At 51.8% G+C, this 22143-nt stretch overlaps 2 protein-coding genes across 5 annotated transcripts in view; one reads left to right on the plus strand and one right to left on the minus strand.

Moving 5' to 3' along the window:
• The window catches only part of RAD51D (RAD51 paralog D), a 21853-nt gene extending 11453 nt beyond the window's left edge, over positions 1 to 10400 (minus strand). Inside the window, exons 1-13 of one of the 4 annotated variants that reach the window (XR_003531107.1) lie at positions 9298 to 10400; positions 8306 to 8414; positions 7666 to 7727; positions 7393 to 7511; positions 7064 to 7145; positions 6852 to 6986; positions 6325 to 6420; positions 6055 to 6145; positions 5241 to 5311; positions 4219 to 4386; positions 3435 to 3561; positions 2511 to 2650; positions 1453 to 1620 (exon numbers count right to left, since the gene is read on the minus strand). Coding sequence is in view for 2 of the 4 variants with exons in the window: in XM_027664530.1 (XP_027520331.1) it covers positions 3484 to 3561; positions 4219 to 4386; positions 5241 to 5311; positions 6055 to 6145; positions 6325 to 6420; positions 6852 to 6986; positions 7064 to 7145; positions 7393 to 7511; positions 7666 to 7727; positions 8306 to 8414; positions 9298 to 9456 (1170 nt within the window). In the remaining 2 variants the exon portion in view is untranslated. Of the gene's footprint in view, positions 1 to 1452; positions 1621 to 2510; positions 2651 to 3036; positions 3562 to 4218; positions 4387 to 5240; positions 5312 to 6054; positions 6146 to 6324; positions 6421 to 6851; positions 6987 to 7063; positions 7146 to 7392; positions 7512 to 7665; positions 7728 to 8305; positions 8415 to 8770; positions 8800 to 9297 lie in introns of those variants that run through there. The other 3 variants (XR_003531106.1, XM_027664530.1, XM_027664531.1) reach the window with 3 other exon arrangements.
• Positions 10401 to 10649: 249 nt separating this feature from the next.
• On the plus strand, positions 10650 to 21669 carry UNC45B (unc-45 myosin chaperone B). Its single transcript, XM_027664529.1, has 20 exons — positions 10650 to 10846; positions 10981 to 11152; positions 11897 to 11933; positions 12240 to 12415; positions 12954 to 13043; positions 13526 to 13693; positions 13915 to 14083; positions 14365 to 14535; positions 15319 to 15490; positions 15764 to 16064; positions 16440 to 16534; positions 17221 to 17362; positions 17811 to 17951; positions 18145 to 18272; positions 18733 to 18799; positions 19151 to 19264; positions 19366 to 19481; positions 19823 to 19940; positions 20042 to 20197; positions 20856 to 21669. Exons 2-20 carry the CDS (start codon positions 10991 to 10993, stop codon positions 21120 to 21122), a joined length of 2790 nt encoding a protein of 929 aa, XP_027520330.1. The 5' UTR covers positions 10650 to 10846; positions 10981 to 10990; the 3' UTR covers positions 21123 to 21669.
• Positions 21670 to 22143: the final 474 nt, after the last annotated feature.

Raw genomic sequence — 22143 nt, forward strand, 5'->3', positions numbered from 1 at the left:
CCCCCCAAACACCGGCAGCGTCCCAACCGCCTCACCTGCCTCCCGCAGAGCCGCGTCCCGGGCGGGCGGCGGGCCGGGGTCGGGCCGGACCAGGCCGGGCGGGGGGCAGACAGTTCCGATCCCAATCCCGATCCCGATCCCAATCCCGGTGCCGGTCCCTGCGCTCGGCGGCGGCGGCGCTATGGCAACTGCCCGCGGGGCCGGGCGGGCGGAGCGGCCGCCATGGGCCGGGCGGGGCAGCACCGCCCCTGGCGGCCCGGAGGACTCGGCGGCGCCCCCCGCCGGCCGGGAGGGCAGCGCGCGGCGCGGCGGCTCCGGGGGCCGCGTGTTCGAGACCCGGGCGGGACACGCGGGAAAAGGAGGGGACACTGCGGGGGTCTCCTGTGTTTCGGGGGTGTCCCTGCGGCGCGCACGGGGCTTGACTGCGTTGCACGGGAAGTGGATGTATACCGACAGATCACAGAATCAGTCGGGTTGGAAAAGACCATCAAGTCCAGTCTATGATCCAACACCGCCTTGTCAACCAGAACATGGCACTGAGTGCCACATCTGTCCTTAAACACAAAGGTGACTCCACCACCTCCCTGGGCAGCCCATCCCAATGTCTTATTACGCTTCCTGAGAAGAAATTCCTCCTAATGTCCAACCTGAACCTCCCCTGTCGCAGGTTGAGACCGTGTCCTGGGGATACACCCATACAGAGACTGCCAGATAGACACAGACATGTACACAGACACAAATATGCACACAGTACATATAAACACACATTTATATGCGTGTTTTATACATATCAAAGGCAAATAAGCCCTTAGTGCCAAAAGGCATCCCTGCTGCTTGGGGTGAGAGGTGCCCTGTCTGCCTTGAATGGGTTTCATTGCCCTGCTCTGAGCCTTTCCAGTGCTTCTCCAGCTGTTTTAAGCAAGGGGAAGAGGCAGGAAGTGGGGACATCCTGAGCTCTGCCTTACAGGGTTGCAGAAGTGCCTGTCTGAGCATGGAGGAGAAAGGCTGAATTAGGATATTGAGGTCAGGAACTCTTTTTGGCCTGATTTTACTATGTAAATTTAGGGCAAATGAGCTTGAGTAAGAAGTCAGGTTTTTCCAGATCAGGTAATAGATTGCCATAACCTGAGCCCTTCTGGTGTCCCCACACCAAGCAATAACCAGCACCCACAGCAGCAATGCAGCCAGAAATTCAGGACATCCCTGTGACCTCGGCAGCACAGGGAGAGGAGGAGCTGCCACTCGAAACTCAGTCAGGCCTCATCTCTCACCATCCTCCCCCACCTATCCAGCTGTTTCCCAAGAGGGCATAAAACTCCCACAGCTGCAATTAGCTGATTGCCAAGGAGAGAAAATCCCCCCTGGTCATGACTATGCCTATGAAAGCTGGGATGGGAAGCTTTGGAGGAGCCCAGACTTCACATCCTCACCTTTCCAGACAGGCTGGTCATGCCCCTGTTGAATCACCACCCCGTGACTCTCCAGTGACTGAGTGCAAGAGCAGACTTTCTTCTGTCATGTCTCAGGGGTCACAGGGAAGATACACACTGGGCACATGGCTGGTCTCATGCTGAGCCTGGTGAGGGTTCAAAGTAGGTTGTTCCTCTTCTCATCCCCCTGCTAGTTAGGGGAAAGAAACATCCAGAAAGCCCTCTTCATTCAAATACAACCCAAGAGGTTTCTATTTGGCTCTTCTCTGCTTCACACTCTCCACCCTGAGAGCTTTGCTTCCCCTAAATAACCACAGACAGAGAGATAAAATAGTAGCAGAGAGTTTTGGTTGAAATTTGCATGCACCAGCTCTTTATTCACAGCTCTAAGAGATGCACCAAGCTAAATTTCTGCTTGTAAGGACCAGCCACATCAGCACAGGAAAACCATCCTCCAGCCAGGCTGCAATCTCTGGGGCCAAACCTCCCCTCCTGGGCTTGGAAAGCCCATAAATACAAATAAATACACGACTTTAAAAAGTTTTCAGTAAAAATTATGTATTTAATGGCTCAGCTCATGTTGCTTTGGCACGTTCCCCTGCTCAGCAGGACCTGCTGGGATCATGGCCTTTCCCACGGCCATGCACACGGAGCTGCAGTGGCTGGGTGGCCACGATGGAGGAGGTGGGACCTGCCCCCTAAACCACAGCCCTGGGAGCACCAAGAGCTGACTTTCACAGAAAACACAACTCTTGACAGATGTTTCAAACAAAAATCCACGCTGAGACCTGGTGCTGCCTCTTGGGAAACCAAAATGTGTGTTCACATATCCCTTTCAAATGCCCCTTCCCCACAGCAGCTATTTGCTCAGGAATACAGGGCTGTACACTGTTAATGTCTACTCTGGAGACATTAACACACAAATTTTGGCTAAATCAAACTCCTCTTTGCCCAGTACAGCTCTAGAAGGCTCCAGGAGCTGTGCTGCTGTGTTATTAGTTTAATGAGCATGTCTTGAATTAGTTCCAGCCCCCAAATTTAATATCAGCAGCCTTGAAGTACAACCATGGCTCAGCTCACCTGCCAGGGAGGTCTCTTATTATGCAGAGGATGAGGGTGTCTGAGACATCTGGGATCACATCTCAGCCTCCTGTCTCCTCCCCAGCACCACATAACTGCCCAGGAGGTCGCCCAGAGCAGGCAAGAGCAGCTGGAAAGCGCTGGAGAGGAAGGAGAGGTTATTTCAAACATCACCACATGCAATTGAAGAGGTCCTTGAGCATCAGGCAGGGCCAGCTGGTGTCAGCCAGGACTCATCAGCCCCAGATGATCCAGACCAGAACTTCCATCAGTTATCAGCAAGTCTTTATGCAGCACAGCATTGCCCCAAAAACACCAGCAGCTCCCTACAAGGCCTGGTGTTACTCTGAGGAGAAGGTCAGAGCAAGCACTTGATTATGTCCCTGCTCATCAGCAGCCTCTCCCATCCCAGTCTGTCCCACTCCAGCCTGTCCCAACCCAGTCCTGCTGAGGACTAACCCTCAACATTTTAATTAAGTTCCCAGCAGTCACCTTTAATTGAATTCCAGCTCTCAACAACCACAGCGTGCAACAGCTTTTTCCTTTTATTTCTGAACCAAGACCACTGTGAGCTGCCCAAGGACAATCAGAGCTCCAGGTCCAGAGGACAGCGAGTCGTGGGGGGAACAAAACCACCACAGGGAGTCATGGGTTTGTGCAGGGACAAGCCAGCTGGTCCCCAGCCAACACCTGAGGACAGGGCTGGCTCTGCAGGGTGAAGACAAGCCTGCAGCAGAGGACAGGAGCTGGCTGTTGTGCTGCCCACACGGTCCAACCACTGCAGGCAGTGCCTGCTGAGCACTGAGATCTCCGGGGAGCCCCACGCTCAGTCTCTCCCCCAGGCAGAAGAACAAGAGGTTCCTCACATTGGTCCAGGGCTGTAGGACCCTCAGAGTCAGTCTGTAAAACCTTCAGTGTGCTTGCCTGCTTTTCTGCAACTCTCTTGGACCTTGACATTTGCTCTTCTATCACATCAGAGCCCCTGTGTGGGTGTTCCAGGGCTCGGCTCTGGCATATCACCAATGTCCAGCTCCACCTGTAACCCTGTTGGCTGCAAGGAGAAACAGAAAGAAGCTTAACCTTACACTGCTGGGACTCTACATCACTCACCACCTGCCCCAGAGACAGAAATCCCCAATTATATCCCCCTGAGGATTTCTTTCTGCTGGTGCCCCTGTTTTAACTTGGTCTGATGAACCCAGAGATACAAATAGACACGGCAATTTAGCAAAGAAAGAACATATTGCTCTGAGGCATCCCCAGACACACCATTATTTAGCACATCCAGAATGGATTTCGCTGCCCAGCACACCACCACATCCAAACCCATTTGGATCAGGCAGCAGAGGAGGCATGGAGCTGGGAGGCTTAGGCAATGCCGCCTGTACATAGGCAGGAGTCAAGCCAAAGTCCCCTCTGCAGGTGTAGGAGCCATTTCCATGGAACCCACACACCATAAGGAGAGCGAGACAAGCCTGAGGAACACAGTGACCTGCACTGGAAGTGGTGCCACTCATTTAACCTGCCTACAAATACAAGCTCAGGCTGTTGGGACGCTCCTCTCTTCCACAGTGTACAGGCAGGCTGCAGGAGCTCCTCTCCCACCACCATGGCTCACCCAGTGAGGCTGGATCCTGCCTGACCCTCTGCTCCAAAGTCAGGGCCGAGTCCCACAGCTGCTCCTCCATTCCCAGCCCACCTCCCTCACCTGGCGGGGTGACTTCACCAGGGCAGCCACGCGCCGTGTCGTGCCTTTGTCCCAGGAGGCTTCTTTGCTCTCCAGCAGCACCCGAGTGCTGGGCACGAAGCTCCAGGAGCGGCCAAGGGCTGGCTTCAGTGGGCCAGTGCTGCTGTCCCTTGTCACCTGGTTGGTCACCTGCAGCACAAACAGGCTTATCAGTGCCCAGGAAAAGCAGTGCCACTCGGTGCAATGAAACACTGGAGATCACGGCCAGTCTGAGCCTTCCTTCTTGGCACAGCTGTGCCATCCCCTCTAAACACAGCCCAGACAACTGGCCCTGACAGGTATTCAGGTAGGAGCTCGCTTGTATCTGCAAGCTGCATCACTCCTGGTGCTGAAGCCACCCAGAGGGTTTAACTTGGAGCCTCCAAGTGTCCTTCCAGGCACCTCCCTGTCACTTTATCAGAACGAAGGGCAGGACTTTCTTGGTGCCTTCCAGTGCCAGGCTCAGCAGACCACTACTCTCTGTTGTGGCCTTCCCAGTTCAGATACATTAATTGTGGTCCCAGTAACCTGTCTGGTTGCATTGGCAAATGCAATTGCTTGGCCAAGAGCTGGGGAAACTGGAGCAGGGGCCCTTCCAGTCCCCAGCTCCCTTAGGATGATGCAATGCCCTGCAGCTCCTCCAAGATAGTTAAGAGGTTACCCAGGAGGCTGGCCAGCCCCTTAAATGAATGGTGCTATCAAAAATAAACACAAACAACCTTTCAATCTCCCTGCCTTGCTCAAAGCAGAGAATGCCGTGTTGGCTGAGCACAGCAATAGCAGGAGGCAGCAAACCAGCCCTGGTCTTGCTCCACAGTCACTGAGATAAGATATCTGTGGGCTGCAGAGACACAGAGCTACGTCAGGAAGCAGAGCACTGTGGGGTACAAACCTCTTGCTCCTGCTTAGCTGGGAGTTGGGTGCCCTCTCCCAGGGGCTCCAAAGCCTCTCCATGGCTCAGGGCACACACCAACACACGAAGGACAAAGCGCAGCAACACTCACCACAACAGCAAGGCTGAACTCCCTGGCCAGTGTCTTCAGCTCCCTGGACAGCTGCATCATGATGGCCAGACCTGGAGGAGGACAAGACACTTGGGTGTTTGGGGATCAACCCACAAAGTGCATCCTGGAGGCAGGTGACATCTAGATTTGCATGAGCACTGGATTTAGTGCCTGTGCTGATGTTCATTGACATCTTCACCAGACCAACTCCTCTCCTTTTCTGTCTTAGAAGCCCCAAGGCCAAAAAAACCCCTACAAAAGCACCAGGAGCTCAGACAAAGCTGGCCAGGTTGATTTAGCAGGTACAGGACCCATCTCTCCAGCTCACAGTTTCATTTCCTACACTTGTGGCTGTGAGGGGACTCCCTGTGATAGCACTAGTTGCCATCCAGGTGCGCAAGTCCCTCTGGAAGGTGTTTGAGGGGCCTCCTTGGCATCCTCACTTCTGATTTAAAGTCCCTTCTGGCAGAAGGAGCCTCTGGGGAGCTCTGCAAACTGTGCCAGCAACTGTGATGTATCTGTGACACTGCAAGTAGAGGTTTTAACATATGGACAAACAGTTCAGTGCCTCCCCTGTCCCCTGGACAGGTTTCAAACCACTGCCATGATCCACGGCCACAACCAGCTTGAATGTTTGCTGACAGCACTGCCAACTGACTCCCTCTTTATCCAGTCCCAAAGATGGGAGCAGTCACATCCCCATCCAACCTGTCCCAGCCCCAGCTCCAGGCACAGCACACCTGGGAGGAAGATGCTCTTGAGGACAAGCAGAGAGCTCTGCAGCCTCCTGGCACACCCTAAGGACTCAGCTCACCCTCTGACTGCCTGCCACCCAGCAGTGGGTAAATCACAGCCGACACTGAGTCGATCACCACGATCTTGAGAGGCCCCGTGGAGCTCACGACCTGAAAACAGGGACCATGTGCAATGTGCAGTCACAAATCCAGCAGTCTGGGAGGTTGTGAGCTGCACAGAGGCTCAAATGCACCCAGGACGAGGTGATCTGGAGTCACTTGCCAGGCACACCCTGCAGCCCTCCCTGCAGCTCTGGGGAGGGGAGAGGGGCCCAGACCCCCCCTCGTACCTGCTGGGAGAGGTGATCCCGCAGCTCCTGCAAGGCGCTCAGCATTTCATAGACATCGAACACACGGACCACCTGGATCCGCTGCAGAGCCTCCAGCTGTGGCACAGAGTGGCATCACCCACGGCCTCACCCCCTCCAGGACTTGCCATATTCCCTCTGCCCCAGCTGCCACCAGCTCTTTGCATTCACACCACGACACAGAGCCCTTATTCTTCCACATTTGCCTCCACCCCAGGAACACCATTGTCCCTGTTCCACCGATGGAAGAAGTAACCTGGATTGAGCTCAGGGAGCAAAAGTATGTGCAACTACAGCAAGTCCTCCCCTTCTCCCAAGGTAAACAACAAAGAGCAGTGTCTGTCCTGAGCACGGCACCCACTGGGCCATGGGAGGAAGAGTCTGGACCCAAAAAAGCCCATGAGGACAAAGGCAGAGCTGGGCAGACAAACCATCCCTGGGGGTTGTCTGCAGGCAAGAGCAAAGGCAGTTTTAATGCAAACAGAGGGACCAGCTCCAGGGGAACTTGCCTGCTCTTCCTCATCCTCTGTCTGTGCTTGCAGCATCTGGTAGAGACGGGAGGCAATGAAACCCCCTGTGGAGTCGAGAAACAGGACGTGCTGCCTGAGGCCGAGAGACACACTGGCTGCAATGCCCAGACACACCTGGAGGGACAGGGACATGTCAGCCAGGCATCATCTTCACCCCACCTGTCCTCTCCTTGCTCCTCCATCCCACTCACCTGCGTCTTCCCACTGCCCGGTGCTCCCATGAGCTCTGTCACTTCCCCCGTGTACAGCCCAGAGTCCAGCAGCTGGTCCAGGCTATGGGTTGAACACAAGGTGGGATTATCAACACCCCTTCAGCCAGAATGGCAGGGGCATCAGGAAGCAGCAGTGCCCAGACACTTGTCCCTAGAGTCCCCTTCCCAAACGCAGACAAGCCCCTGGGCACGGCGTGGACACCACCAACCGTGCTCAGGACATCACCACAGTGAAACTCGAAGTCTGTGCTGGCAACCAGGGCCTTGTGCAGCAAGTCCAGCCCTGGGCAGATGGGTGATGTACCCACCTTGGGCTCCCAGTGGGCAGGATGGCCGTGGAGCTCTTGAGCTCCTCGTACAGGTCTGCTCCGTTGGCAGGGAAGGCAGAGAACTGGGCCAGGAGCACACGTCTCACTGCAACCAGCGCCTGGGGGGCAGAGAGGTGTCTGGAAACAGGACTGAGCAAGTCCAGGGCCAGCACCTGCTGCAGAAGCTTCCCCCAGACAAGGCCATCCAAGCCATGAAAGGGATCAGCTCTGAGATCCCTGATTAATGTACCAGGACTTAGGAGTCCTCTTTACCTTGTAAGACAGGGAACACTTCTGGGCAACGTCCTCCAGGTCCGACGACACAAAGTCCACCACTGCAAACAACATGAGGGACAAGAGGTTGGAAGCCAAACCTGGTCAGACCACGAACACTGGAAGTGTCTGTGTCCTCTGCCAAGACTGCAAGTGGAGGAGCAGGATATCCCACATTTGAGTTTTTTCTCTGAGATGGTCCCATCACCCATCACAAAACAAATTGTTTCTTGCAAAACAGATCAGGGAGAGCAGCTGGTAAAAATTCTCCCTGTTTTGCTCAAGAGCTGCCCAGCACCACCTTTTGCTTCCCCTCTAAGGGCAGGAGGTGCCCAGGGTGCAGCATGGGAGGAACTTGCACTTTTGTCAGAGGGAAAACTGCACAAATCCTCCCAAAATACCTTTGAAATGCCATAATAGATCAACCCTCAAAAAGGTTTTGCAGAGATCTCTACTTTGTCCTTACACTCTCCTGAATCATTATATCCACCCAGGGGGACCCAGAAGACATTCAGCAAGGAGGACATGGAGGGATATTCCACCAACAGCACCCTTCCAGGACCTGAGATGATGTGGGCACACCAAATGTGCAGTTTGGTTTGCCCTCTCCCAACCCGAGGCCCCGATGCCACCTCGTTACCTGTCCTGATGCCATTTGCCCTGAGCAGCTGGATCATCTCTTCGGTGAGACCAGGGCAGAGCCCAGCCCGCAGGACCACCATGTCCACAGCCACGGGGGCGGGAGAGACCTACGGAGGAGAGTGGATTTCACGGAATCATTAAGGTTGGAAAAGACATCTAAGATTATCAAGTCCAACACTGAGCCATGTCCTGCCCTGGATGGTGCCTGCCCCTGGAGCTGGGGAGCAGCCGCCCAGGCTGTGAATGGGACGGGTGGGGGTTTAGGATTCTTTTAGGGTCAAGCATCCCCGAATCTCGCACGGGAGCATCGCCGCGGCTGAGCCAGCGGCTCCTGCTCGGGGAGGGCACAGCGGGCGGGGGGAGCCCCATCCCCGAACAGGGGTATCCTCCCCATCGCCATCCCCATCCCTCTCCAGCAGAGCCCCTCGATGAGTGTCCCAGCCCACCCTCCCGCCCCGCGCACCCCAAACCCCGCAGCGGGGTATCCCTGCCCTGCCCGCTCCCTTCCTGCTTCCTGCCGCCGGCGGAAGGAACGGGACGGCTCCTGTGCCCGCTCCTGTGCCCGCTCCCACCTCTCACAGCCCACTCGGGGTTCCCTCACCCGGCTCCTCCGCCTGGCTCAGCAGAGCCCGGGGTCCTACAGTCAAATCATCCCGGGATCCTGGGATTTTCCGAGGGCTGGGTCTGGCCAGGCTCACCAGCCAGTGATGCAGGGTGGAAAATGAAGGAGCGCGGAGGGCGGGGGGTCTTCACAGCCCTGCAGGTATGGGGAGCCTTCCCTGGCTGCCCGGGGCTTGAATTTCTCCTGGAAAAGCCTTTTTTTTTTTTCTTTTTTTTTATTTATATTTTTTTTATTTTTTCTTTCCCAGCCAAGGCCTGAAGAGGGCTCCCGGCACTCACTGCTGAGCCTGCCCTGCTCACCCTGCACTCTCAGCTCTGCCCTGAGCATGAGCGGCATCAAACAACATTTGATTTTATAACTCAGTTTACCTGCAGTACCTGCTGTGCTGCTGCTTCTAACAATGAATTATTATTCTGGCTGACGTGAGAAAGGCTGTGCTGTATCCCAGGAGTACTGAAATGAAGCCAGACAAGCCTTCCCTGGTACCTAAAGCCACATGGGAATGGGTTTCTGGTGTGTTGATCCATGTGAATCCTAGAAAAGCCACTGGACTGAGTCTATCCAAGGCAGGTATGGCCTCTTGCACCTTCCACAGCTGCTGCCCTTGTGCCTTGGACATACCCCTGAAGTGGTGAAGGTGTATGAGCTGCCCTTGATGCAGTGCCTGCAGCTGCAGTGCAGGTGATGTGCTGTGAAGGGATTCCCAAATTCCTTTGGAATCGCCTCCTGCCTGGATTCCAGGGGCCAAGCAGCGTCGCTGGTGCCAGGTGAATAAAATAGGAGACCTGGCAGGGCAGTCCTGTGCCAATTCTTACTGTGTAAGAGCCACAAACCACAGCACAGATCACGGAATTAAAGACAATGATATTTTTCCTCTTGGCAGTGTCTCTATGATCAGCCCATGCTCTCCCCATCCTTCTGCCAGTTCCCCCATTTGATTTACAGTTGGGATGCTGGTGGGGACACTCGGGAAGGCAAGGCCTGTATTTTGGGGGAGATAAGTCCCAAAGCAGAATTCCTGATTGAGTGTGACCCCTGGGAAACAGGGTGTGTTGAAAGGCTCAGCTCTTTTGGAGCTCAGAGCTGCTCTGGCTATTGGTGTCACTGAAACTGAGCCCTGAGCCACTCATCACAGCAGTGGCTGTGATCCAGTATGTTCCAGTACAGTGTGTGTTCCAGTCTGTGACGATGGGCTGCTGAAAAAGGGGAGGTGGCAGTGGGTGAGATTTCCAGTGGGATGGGCTCCCAAAGGCCCTGTGAGAAGGAGCAGGCAGCACTGGGTGTCAGTCAGCTTTCCATCCCAGGGAATTCTGGAAGGTGCTGGGTGCTGCTGCAGCTGCTGGCGTGGGGCCGCTTGTCCCCGAGGCTCAGCTGTCTCATGCTTCCCTAAATAGAAAGGGAAAAGGGTCTGAGCACTGTGACGGGGGTCAGCCATCCCAGGCAGGGGCTTTTTTGGCATGAAACCCCCGTGTTCCTGCCCCCCACACCCTGTGCAGCTCTGCAGGCAGAGGGAAGCTGGGATTTGCCCTGGCAGGTGGGAGAGGATCCCCTCTTGCTGCAGAGAGGTGCTGCCCACGTGCAGGCAGGTGCCCCCCCCAAGCTGGCCCTGGCTCCCAGCCCTCCACAGGCATATATAGCACAGGGGGACAAGGAGGGGACAGGCTGTGGTGACAGGTGATGCTGACAGACAGCAGGAGCTGCCAGCTCCTGCCCAAACTTGGAGTGGGAAGCAAGCTCTTTCCTGAGCCCCACGGACTCTCCGTAGTGCTGGCAGACTTCTTCAATTCCTTTTTTTGTTGTTGCTTTTCTTTCCTGTATTAATTGACTCCTAAGGACCTACAGCAGTGGGAAAAGCTTCTGAGAAGTCACAGCCTGGAGGAGCAATTTAGGTCTTCATTTTCAGAACTCTTCAGTCTGGTAAGCTGCTTTTATTAATGTGTGTGTTAATTATATGTCAGTCTCGTGGTGAAACTCAGCTTGGGGCAGTAGGCAGGCGACCTCGGGTGACACAGGCAGTTGAAAATGGGCCCCAAATTGATGTTCTTCCTTAGAGCTCTCCAGATGGAGGATCCCATCCAGCTGAAGGAGGAGGGCAATAAATATTTTCAGGCCAATGACTACGAGAAAGCCCTTCAAAGCTACACTCAAGCCTTAAAGCTCAACAAGGACAAGGCACTGCAGGCGGTGCTGTACAGGAACAGGGCAGCCTGCTTCCTCAAAAAGGTGAGAAAAGCTCCCAGTTCTCCTGGGCAGAGCTTGAGGGGAGAAGAGCAGGGAGGCTCACCAGTTGTGGACTGCGTGGTTTGTCTATTTATTGAAGAAGGTGTTTGCAAACTGGTCTGAAATTACACGTTCTGGGCTTGTGCTAGAGCTGTAAAGCTTCCTCCTTGCTTCCATCCTGATGGAGCTGAGCATGCAGGTTCAGCTCAGAGATGGTCCCACTAATCACTTTGAAGCAAAGGCTTTTGGCATCCAGGCTGCTCCACACTTACCAAAGAGCTCTGTAAGCCATAGCTTGGGATTGCTTTTGCAGTCTGTCCCAGTATAAGAAAAGCAGGTGAAGATATTTAGTAAAACAAAAAGTTATTGCTATCTGTACCAAAATGGTCTCAGCTTGTAGTGGCCTGTTGTGGGAACTGAGCAGATTGCTTGCATGTTCCTGAATTTTCACTAATCCAGAAGTGACACCAACACAGACCAAGGCTGTTGTGAGAATTCCCTCTTCCTTCACTGCCCACTGTCCTGCTGCATCCTCAGCCAAGTGTGTTGTTTCACCTGCACCACACACCCCTTCCCTTCCATCAGTGACGCGAAGGTACCTCAGCTCCCCTTCCCTTACCTAGGCTGCTGCTGGCTTCACTGGGATGTCCTGTTAGGAACTGGGAACAGAGGGGTCAGTGTCCATCAGGAATGGGGACATGCCCTGCTATTCCATGCCTAACAACTCTCTCCTTTCTGGTTTAACAGGAGGAATACGCCAAGGCAGCCTCGGATGCATCTAGAGGTGAGGAGGGGGCTGTTTTGAGAAAGGAGAGCTGTATTGCTGGGTACATGTGCTCAGCCTGCTCTCACATCTACTTTTGGGACGCTGTGGCCTTATCCCTTGATGTCCAGTAACACCCAAGTGCTGAGGCCACAAGGGAATTACTGGAGGTTCAAAAGACAACGTACCAATTCGGTGGGATGGTGCAGTGGGTGCTAATCAGGCACCAATTCACGTACAGTGTTAATAACAAAGCAAACCCCAGTTTACACAGGCCATTCCCAAGCAGCAAACTCTGATGCCTGCTGTTTTGGATCCCTTTCCCAGCTATCGACATCAATGCTTCAGATATCAAAGCCTTGTACCGGCGCAGCCAAGCTCTGGAAAAACTGGGGAAATTGGACCAGGCGTTCAAAGATGCTCAGAAATGTGCCACCATCGAACCCCGCAACAAGAACTTCCAGGAGACCCTGAGGCGGCTGGGGGCCAACATCCAGGAGAAGGTAAACGCTGGAGGAGCAGTCCTGGATTCACAGGCCAGGCGTGGGAAGTCCTTGCTCTGGGTTATACCAAGGGATTGTTGTTCATACTGGAAACTTGTAATGATGCAGGGGGATAAATAGGCTCCATTAACTGGAAGTTCATACTTGATGTGTGTAAAGCTGAGGACTGGGTTGAATTAAAAAGCGTGGCAGCTCCCTCCAGAGGCTGGTCTGCTCCTGAGTGTCTTGAAAGGGTCCTGGCAGGGAATTGGGCCAGCTTTGGACTGGGTTTGGCAGTTGCCACATTGACAAAGTTACCTTTACAGGGCTGCTGTGAAGAAGCCCTTGCATCAGTAGGTACTGTGAAATAATGATTTAGGGCTGTCCTGTCCATGCCCATGAGTCTGAGGTGGGTAATGGGTGCTGATAGCTGAGAAGCTGTTATTCAGCTTAAATTGTCTATGGTTTGAGGGCCTGGGGTGTTCTCGAAGCAAAAAAAGGAATATTGCTCCTCAGTTTTCTCCCTGTGATGCTCCCTGCCCTCTCTCCCTTGGCACAGCTGCGCATTCAGTTCTCCACGGACTCGAGGGTGCAGAAGATGTTTGAAATCCTGCTGGATGAGAACAGCGAGAAAGAAAAGCGAGAAAAGGTGAGAACTGCTCTGCACTTGGCAAAATGGCTGTTTAATGTCAGAGGCTGCACCAAGGAGCAGAACAGAGTTCCTTTCCCCACCTCCCCTGGATGGAAGATGAGGGAAGGAGCTGGGAAATGAACTGCACTCGGAGGGACAGCTGAGAGGGGAAACGTCCCAGTGAGGCATCATCCCTACGCCGAGGGAAGGCGGCCAAACCTCCCAAAATATCAAAGGTGGGATCACACTGGACTTCTGCTCAGGTCCATCTCTGCCACCCGCTAAATGTTCCACTCCAAGCAGTGATCCACTCTTCTTGGGCAGAGTGAAGGGATCCCAAATGCACCTGGATAAACTGTCTGGGGGATCTGAGCTGGTCTGCTGCATCTGTCAGGAGATGGGCAATCCACAGCTCGCACCAGGACGTCCCAGAGCTGCCTGGAGATGTTCTGGAGGCCTGGGTGTGCCACTGACCCCTGGCTCTTCTGTCTCCCATGCAGGCTGCAAACAACCTCATAGTCCTGGGGCGGGAGGAAGCAGGTGCCGAGAGGATTTTCCAGAATAACGGGGTCAACTTGCTGCTGCAGCTGATAGAAACCAAAAATCCTGAGCTGATCCTGGCAGCCGTGAGGACACTTTCAGGAATGTGCACGGGACATAAGGCTCGGGTAAGAACAGGATGCTTGGGACCTTTGCTGCTATTGCCTTGCACCTGGGGGAGTGGGAAGTTGCAGTATGTTTGTGAGCAGTGGGGAAAAAAATTAAAACTCTGCCTTGTACTGACTCAGGAATCACAGAGGAAAATAGATTCTTTGTCCCAGCTGAGCCTGACCTTTCTGAAGCACACAGGAAGGAAAGGCCTTTGCTAACACTGTCCTGCTCTCTCCAGGCCACTGCCATTCTCCATTACCTGGGCATCGACAGCATTTGTATGTGGATGTCAGTAGACAACGAGGAAATCTCCCTGGCTGTCTGCAACCTCCTGCAGACCATCACTGACTGCCTGCTGGACCAGGGCAAAGAGGAGCACCACGGCAAGGAGGAGGCTGTCGTGTTAGGTGACAGCACATGGGGATCCCTCCATCCGGCTGGAGGAGAAGTGGGCTGAGCAGAAGAGCTCTGCTCCTGGGATGCCCACCCTATTCCTTGCTCTTTGGTGAAGTGGGGCCTTTACCCTTCAGCTGTCCAGGATGACAACCTGCACACAGCTCTTATCCTCATGCATAACTTAAATACCTCTGTTAGAGCCACACGATGGCTTTGAGTGGTTTTCACTGGGTTCAGCTGCTTTCAGAGATAATTTCTTGTAACTGGCTGCTACTGTTTTGCTTCTCTGTAGACACTAAGAAAGATCTGAAGATGATCACAATGCGTTTGCTGGATATGCTGGTCAGTAAGAGAGTGTCTGGGCAAGGGCGAGACAGAGCTCTCAACCTCCTCAACAAGAATATACCAAGGAAGGACCTGAAAGACCATGACAACAGCAGGACCATCTTTGTCATCGACAATGGTGAGCCCTTCCCCTCCATCCTGTTCTGATTTGGGAGATGTGGAGCTGTGTGTACTTGCCTGCATACCTGTAGAACTGATCCTCTCTAGAAAATAAATCCTGGAGCAAAGTTAGACTTATTAGCGGGAAACAGTATTAAGAAAAAAAGAACCCTGTATATGAGAACAAGAATTTTTGAGTTTTTAAAGAGTTGACTAACAGTTAGTTTTTTCCAATGCATTTGCTAATGTTAAGAGGATTTAACTTGGATAAATTGTCTAGTTTAGACAGGATGAGATGAGCACCTGCTGAGCTTGGTGGATCCACAAGCTGATCAGTTCTAAAACTGGGCAAGGGTGAGGGATTTGTGTGCAGTGTGTTTTTATACTAACTCCAATGCATGTTACCATTCTGATGGCAGTTATTTAATTACAGTTCAGCAAAAGGAGGGTTAAGACATCCAGAATCACTTGAAAGTTGCTGAGTGTTCCTCAGTCTAAGCCTCCAGCCTTGGAAGTCAGCAGGTTTAATGCCTCTTGACAAAAATAACAGATCCAGCCAGAGACCTAATGCAGTTTTGCTTATCTCACTCTGAGAGCTGCAAACCTGTAATCTCACCAGCAGAAGCTCCTCCCCAGGGAATATCTAAATGTCTTGTCTGTTTAAGACTTACGTGATTAGGCTGCAAAATAATTGAGAACCATCCAAGTTGGATATTTCACGGCAAGAAAACAACAAATTGTATCTTGAGTTTTGCACAGACCCTCTCCCCTGTAACCAGCTGTATCACTCCATTGCTTCCAGGCTTAAAAAAGATACTGAAAGTGGTGGGCCAGATTCCTGAGATGCCTGACTGCCTGCCCCTGACAGAGAACACCCAGCTGACTGCCTCTGTCCTCCTGAACAAGCTGTACGATGACCTGCGCTGCGACCCGGAGCGTGACAACTACCGGATCATCTGCGAGGAGTACATCAAGTGAGTTGGGAATGGCTTCCTGGGAGCCTTGAGGATGAGATGAGGCACTTGAAGTCCACTTACATTCCAAACTGAGGCTCTGGGAGATAATGATTTGCTTGAGATCCTGCTGGATCACAGCCTTTGCAGGAATCTGGGCTCAGCTCTGTCCCAGACCAATGTATTTCAGCAGAGGAACTCACTTCCCAGTCTGAGGAAGGGCATTCCCTGCCCAAGGGAATGAGAAGTGTAAGTAACTCCTGTCCCACGTGCTACTCCCTCTATCCCATGCAGGAGCAAAATCGACCCACAGGACATGGATAAGACACTCCATGCTGTCCAGATTGTGTCTGGAGTTCTGCAAGGGCCCTTTGACTTAGGCAACAAGCTGCTTGGCATGAAGGGAGTGATGGAGATGATGGTGGCCCTGTGTGGGTCCGAGAGGGAGATTGACCAGCTGGTGGCTGTGGAAGCCCTCATCCATGCCTCCACCAAGCTGAGCCGGGCCACCTTCATCATCTCCAACGGGGTGAACCTCCTGAAGGAGATCTACAAGAAGACCAAGAATGAGAAGATCAAAATCCGAGCCCTGGTGGTAAGGATGCAGCCCCTGCCCTTATCACCTGCTTAACCCCAGACCTGGGAGAGTGGGGAGGTCCTGGGAATGGGTTTGGTTCACTCACCCCATATGGGTAATGGTTTACTGTGTTTCCCCCTACAAGGAAGAGAGCACATGGATTGCTGATAATTTTGAAGGCAAAACTGGTTAATCTTCCATGAAAGACATCCAGTAGGAGCACAAAACATCCCTTTGCTGTGCTGCAAACTGAATCATCTATAGGGTGTTAGGATGCTTCCTCTTTGCTAGAACTGACTTCACACTTCAGGTGTGGGTTTAGGCTGTTTTGGGCAGCAATACAAGAGGGTTAATGAGCCTTTCTCACTGGTAAAATATTTTCATCCTCCTCAGGGTCTCTGCAAGCTGGGCTCAGCAGGAGGCACAGATTATGGCCTGCGGCAGTTTGCTGAGGGGTCCACTGAGAAGTTGGCCAGGCAGTGCCGAAAGTGAGTGACTTCATTTGTTTCTTCAGTTGTCCCGTGCTTTGCAAAACACAGTATGTTCCTTTTTGCCATGAGATCCTGCCCACACGTTGCCTTCATTTCCTGTTGCTGCCTGACAGCTGACAGTGCCCCCAGAGCCACTGCACTGGGACCTGGAGCTCTTCTGTGCCTGAAGCAACCATATGTTCCTCCTGCCTCAACATCCAGATGACGTTTCTCCCTTGCTCACTGCCCATGGGAGACACCAGGCATGGTGCCTCCCTTTTTGCCAGAGTGGGACAGCCTGATCAAGTGCTACCTTGCATATGCACAAGTCCCTTCTGAAGGGGAATTTACCAGGTGGACTAACCAAGGAGGTGGGATGAAGTTAGGAAGTGACTGAATGGGTGGTCATTCCTGCAGGCAGTGGATAGCAGGACATCCCTTGTTTTGTGGGATGGTAAATGTAAAGCAGTGCCAAGTAGCTGTTCTAGTCTGCCTTTCCCTGCAGCATTTACATCCCTAAAGCTGGGCCATGGGAGGAAGGTCATGTCTCAAAGGGAAGCATCCACATTCTTAGGAGCTGCTGCTGAACCTGAGGACATGTTCGGACCTGAGACAGTCTCAATATCTGTTTTTCCTCCCTCTTTTTCCAAATAAATCAGTCCTGGCTCCTGAGATGGAAATGTGGGTGTTTTTCTCTTTTCCAGATGGTTGTGCAACACCACCATTGATGCCCGCACCAGGAAATGGGCTGTGGAAGGGATGTCATATCTCACCCTCGATGCAGATGTGAAAGATGACTTTGTTGAAGATGAGCCAGCCCTGAAAGCTATGTTTGATTTAGCCAAGGTCTGTCTCCTTTCCTTGTTCCCTCACTTCTCTGGTAGCACCAAGTTCTCCCAGCTCTCCCGCCCTACACTGTCTCCCCAGTCAGGAGGTGCTGTGACCCCCAATCCCTCACCTCTAGTTTAACAAGAATTTCAGTTTTGCCTGTGCCCTGGAGACACCTCAAGGCTGTTACCATCCAGCTCTTCTCCCAAGGCTCAGGATGATTGCTCCTATCTTTACTGTCAGCAACTGCATGAAAACCAAAGCACCAAGGTGTTGACAACACCGATGATGTGAAACAGTCTGTTTGACCACAAAAACTTTGGGTTTTCCTTGCCACAGGCTATAAAGTGGTGGATAAGGCTAAGAACACTTCAGCTAGTGCAAACCACCATGATGGCAGTCCAAAGGGACCCCTTTCCCTGCTGTGTCCTCCTCACCTCACATAAGCTTTTATTTGTCTGTGCAGACAAGTGACAAGACCATCTTGTACTCTGTGGCTTCTGCTCTGGTGAACTGTACCAACAGCTATGACACCAAGGAGCTGGTCCCAGAGCTGGTGCAACTGGCAAAATTCTCCAAGCAGCACGTGCCTGAGGAGCATCCAAAGGTGGGTTGTGTACTGCTGGGGAGCTGGGAGGAGCTGCTCGGATCTGATGACTTTCTTTGGTGCATCCATTGTCACAGGGCTCAGGTCTCCTGTCCCTGAGGCTGAAATTGCTTTGCTCTGCAACCAGGCTTAGCTGTAGTTGGCAGAAGAGCAGCTGCTAAGAGCTGATCCTTTTCCAATGTTCCCCCCTCAGGACAAGAAGGATTTTGTGGTGAAGCGGGTGAAGCGGCTGCTGAAGGCCGGGGTTGTCTCTGCCTTGGCCTGCATGGTGAAGGCAGACAGTGCCATCCTGACGGACCAGAGCAAGGAGCTCATTGCCAGGTGCCTCCATCGCTGTCCTGGGGGTGCCGGCCAGCCCGTGTGCCATGGAGAGGGACACCTGGGCTGGCTCCTTGTTTGTGGGGTGGGAAGCTCTGCCTGGGGGGGATAAACGAAAGGGAGGTGGAAAAAGATGTAAACCGACACTTTTGTTAAGCAGTGTCATAAAAATCTCTGTTCTGACCTTGAAGCAGCTTTACAGGGCTGCCTTGCCAGGATGCACTTTGATTTTTTAGTCCTCTCTACTGGTTTTGACTGGAATAGAGTTCATCTTATGGGCCTGGAAACTTCTTACTGTGCCATTTGTTGCTTCCCCTTAGAGTGCCATGGGCACTGGGTTAAACATCTGGAATTTGCCTGGTGGCTCTGGCAGTCCTGCAGAACCTCAGCCCCCTTCCATGAGGGTTATTGGCTGTTGCTGTCCCACGTGGCTGTTCCACTAAGTGTTGCTGTGCTCCTACAGGGTGTTTCTTGCCTTATGTGAAGACCCCAAGGACCGTGGGACCATTGTCGCTCAAGGAGGTGGAAAGGTGATTACTTTTCTGGGCAGTTAATGTCTGTTGGGAGCCTGTGACGTGCCTCCAGTGAGGGACAGTGACAGAAAAGCACAAGCTGCCCTGGTAGCCCCTGGGGCCACACTGACACTCCAGCCCCATCTCTGCAAGGCTGCAAAGAAGTGATGTTCTTGGAACAACTGTGAGTGAGCTACAGGCTCTGGTGTGGTGCCTATTTAAAAACTAAAGCAAGAGTCACTGTGAGCTGCAGTCCAGACCCATTTCTTCAACAGACACATATTAAGGATATTTTAAATTTATTTTAGTGTATTAAGGCAATCTTGTAAGTCTCCTCAGAGCACTGAATGCTTTCCTGTGTGTCACCAGGCTCTGATACCTCTGGCTTTGGAAGGCACAGATGTTGGCAAGATAAAGGCTTCTCACGCTCTGGCAAAAATTGCTGCTATCTCCAATCCAGACATTGCATTTCCAGGGGAGAGGGTAAGCTTAAAAAAAAAAAAATATAATAATAATAATAAACCCAAAAGTATTAATAATTCCTTTGGCAAATAAAAATCCAGTGACATGCCTTTTCTTCTTAGGTTTATGAGGTGGTGAGGCCCCTTGTCAGCCTGCTGAACACAGAGAGAGATGGCCTCCAGAACTATGAGGCTCTGCTAGGTCTCACTAACTTTTCAGGAAGAAGTGATAAACTTAGGTGAGTTTAACTGCTTTTTAACTTTCCTTCTTCTTCAGGAGTGAATGTAAATTACATTTCAGCACTTTCCTTGTTGGACTATGAAGACTGGTAAGTTTGAGCTACCTTTGGCAGAGCTCCAAAGTCTCAGATTAATAAAATAGGAAAAGGAGAGTGGCACATTTTCCTCTAGAAACAGGAAAGACATGAACCAAATCTGGATTAGACAGAGAATGAACCACATCATGAACTCCACTGCTGGGGACACTGATTTGTTTCAAGGCCTTCCCTGCAGTTAATACTTGATAAGTTGGTTATTGCTTGACCCATAATGTGTTTCATTTGACTGCTCCTCAACACAGGTTGAAGATAGTCAAAGAGAAGGCCCTGCCAGATATTGAAAACTACATGTTTGAGAACCACGACCAGCTTCGACAGGCAGCCACGGAGTGCATGTGCAACCTGGTGGTCAACAAAGAGGTAACTCCCTGGGCACCTCACACCTGACCGTGTGCACCGGCCCCCGGGAAGAGACATTCCTAAATGAGACATCTCTGGGTATCATGAGGGCTTTTTTTTAGGTTCAAGAGAGGTTTGTGGCTGATGGAAACGACCGGCTGAAGTTGGTGGTGTTACTGTGTGGGGAGGACGATGAGAAAGTCCAGGTTGCGGCGGCAGGAGCCCTGGCCATGCTTACAGCAGCACAAAAGAAACTCTGCTATAAGATGACTCAAGTGGTAAGAGCATAACTCTGATTATTGGCAGTGTAGATGTACCCTGGAAGGGGCCTGGCTCAGACATGAAAATGCCTCTCAACAGAAAGATCTGGTCTACTAGTTTGATAGTGAGGAGCTCGGTGAAGCTGAGACCTGGTTGTGCATGCCCCTTGTGCATTTTGATAAATAACCTGAAATTGTTTCACTCAGAAATGAGAAGAGCTTGATCTGCTGAGCTTTACAGATCCCAAAGCATCTCTCTTCCCTGCACAAATCCCTGAGAACCCAGACCCTGCAGGGCTGAGTGTCTCTAAAGAGCTGTGGTTGAGAACTCTGAGCCCTGTTGTGCTGCACGCATGATGATGTTGGACACTGGGGCTTGTTAGAATAAAAATGATTAATCAAGCCAAGAGAGAGGCTCAGGAAGATCAGAGTGAGGGAGTGTGTGATCTGCTCCTGGTCATCTCAGCTGTGCCAGTATTCTGGTCAGATTCTTTGCACAGAGATTATGCAGCAGCCTGAACATGAAACCTTCGGAGTCAGGTTTCCTTAGTTAAAGAATGAAATAACCACAACTGACATGAGCGTTGCTCTTCCTTCTGCTCAGCAGTGCCTTGCTCAGCATTTTTGGTTGAGATGTTCTGCAGATCAATACTAATGATCTCTCTTTCCCTTGAAGACCACCCAGTGGCTCGAAATCCTGCAGAGGCTCTGCTTGCACGACAACATGGAGGTCCAGCACCGAGGGTTGGTCATTGCTTTCAACTTAATCAGTGCTGACAAAGAGCTGGCGAAGAAGCTGGTGGAGTCAGAGCTCCTGGAGATCTTGACCTACGTCGGGAAGCAAGAGGATCACCCCAAGAAGCAGCACATCATTAACGTGGCACGTGATTGCCTCACGAGGTGCATGGATTATGGGCTGATCAAACCTTTCTCTCAGGCATGAGGAGGTGAAAAGCAACAAAAAGGGCTGAATGTGGGGGGAAAAAATGCTGTGGAGAAATATGGAAAAGTGAGAGCCACGAGGACAGTCTGGTGCCATTGTCAAGGTGCAGAATAGTTTGAGGACAGCTTTGGAGGATCAGAAGCTCTATGAGAAAAAGGAGGGCATTTGCCTGGGAAATTTGGAAAGTGTCCATCTGAGTAATTCCCAGATGGTATAAATCCTTTCTCTGGCCCCATTCAGCTGATAATGATAAAAGCTTCAAGGCCCAGCTGTAAAAGAGTCAGTTGTGTTGGAAATGTTCCAGGAGCCTGTTGGAAGGAAACTCAAATGAGCTGAAGTCTGTTCTGAGTCCACCTCCAGCCCCTGGTACTTCTGGAATTCCCAGCAATGGTGGAACAGAGAGGGTTAAGTGTCTTCTATTCTGCAGTCAGAAAATAGGTTGGGTTTTAGCTGTGTGCTTCCTTGTTCATTTATGGTAAGTTGTGTGCCAAAGTGTGAAGATGGTGGATGAACTCTTAATAAATTCACTACTTTGTTCCATGTGGAATTCCTGTTCTGCTTTTATTAAGCAAAAGGAGAATCTAAGGCAACTGGGTAACTGGAGTAATCTGTAGCACAGGCTGAATTTTCACCCCTTGCAAACTATCCAGTGCTGCTCAAATGAAGATGCAGAGTCATCACGAAAGGCTGTACAAGGAGGTGACACCAAGGGGTTAAGCTGAGGTTCACACCAGAGCACAGTGTTTGGCTCAACAGGGAATGCTGAAACTATCTCATTTATGAAAAAAGCAGAATGAGAAACAAACACACCAGTTGGTCATCACATTAAACTTCATTACATAAATATTTTCATTCAAGCACAGATTCTTAATGGATTCTGTGGGCAACACAAAAAAAACAGAGACCCTTGCTTTAGTCCCTGGGGGGAAGTCCCTAAGTTTATAGTAAATATAATCTTACTCGGCAATAATTTAAATGTGAATTCAAGCGCAGTAAAATATCTCTGATAATACGAAATATC

This window comes from Corapipo altera, unplaced genomic scaffold (assembly GCF_003945725.1).
Source record: "Corapipo altera isolate COAL_440 unplaced genomic scaffold, ASM394572v1 181b, whole genome shotgun sequence".
Lineage (NCBI taxonomy): Eukaryota > Metazoa > Chordata > Aves > Passeriformes > Pipridae > Corapipo > Corapipo altera.

Bases quoted from the DNA above. Each gene is read 5' to 3' on its own strand.
- UNC45B (XM_027664529.1), top strand. From the start codon at position 10,991: ATGGAGGATCCCATCCAGCTGAAGGAGGAGGGCAATAAATATTTTCAG. The intron at 16,065-16,439 runs GTAAGGATGCAG...CATCCTCCTCAG, and splicing joins TCAAAATCCGAGCCCTGGTG to GGTCTCTGCAAGCTGGGCTC. The intron at 17,952-18,144 runs GTGGGTTGTGTA...TTCCCCCCTCAG, and splicing joins TGCCTGAGGAGCATCCAAAG to GACAAGAAGGATTTTGTGGT.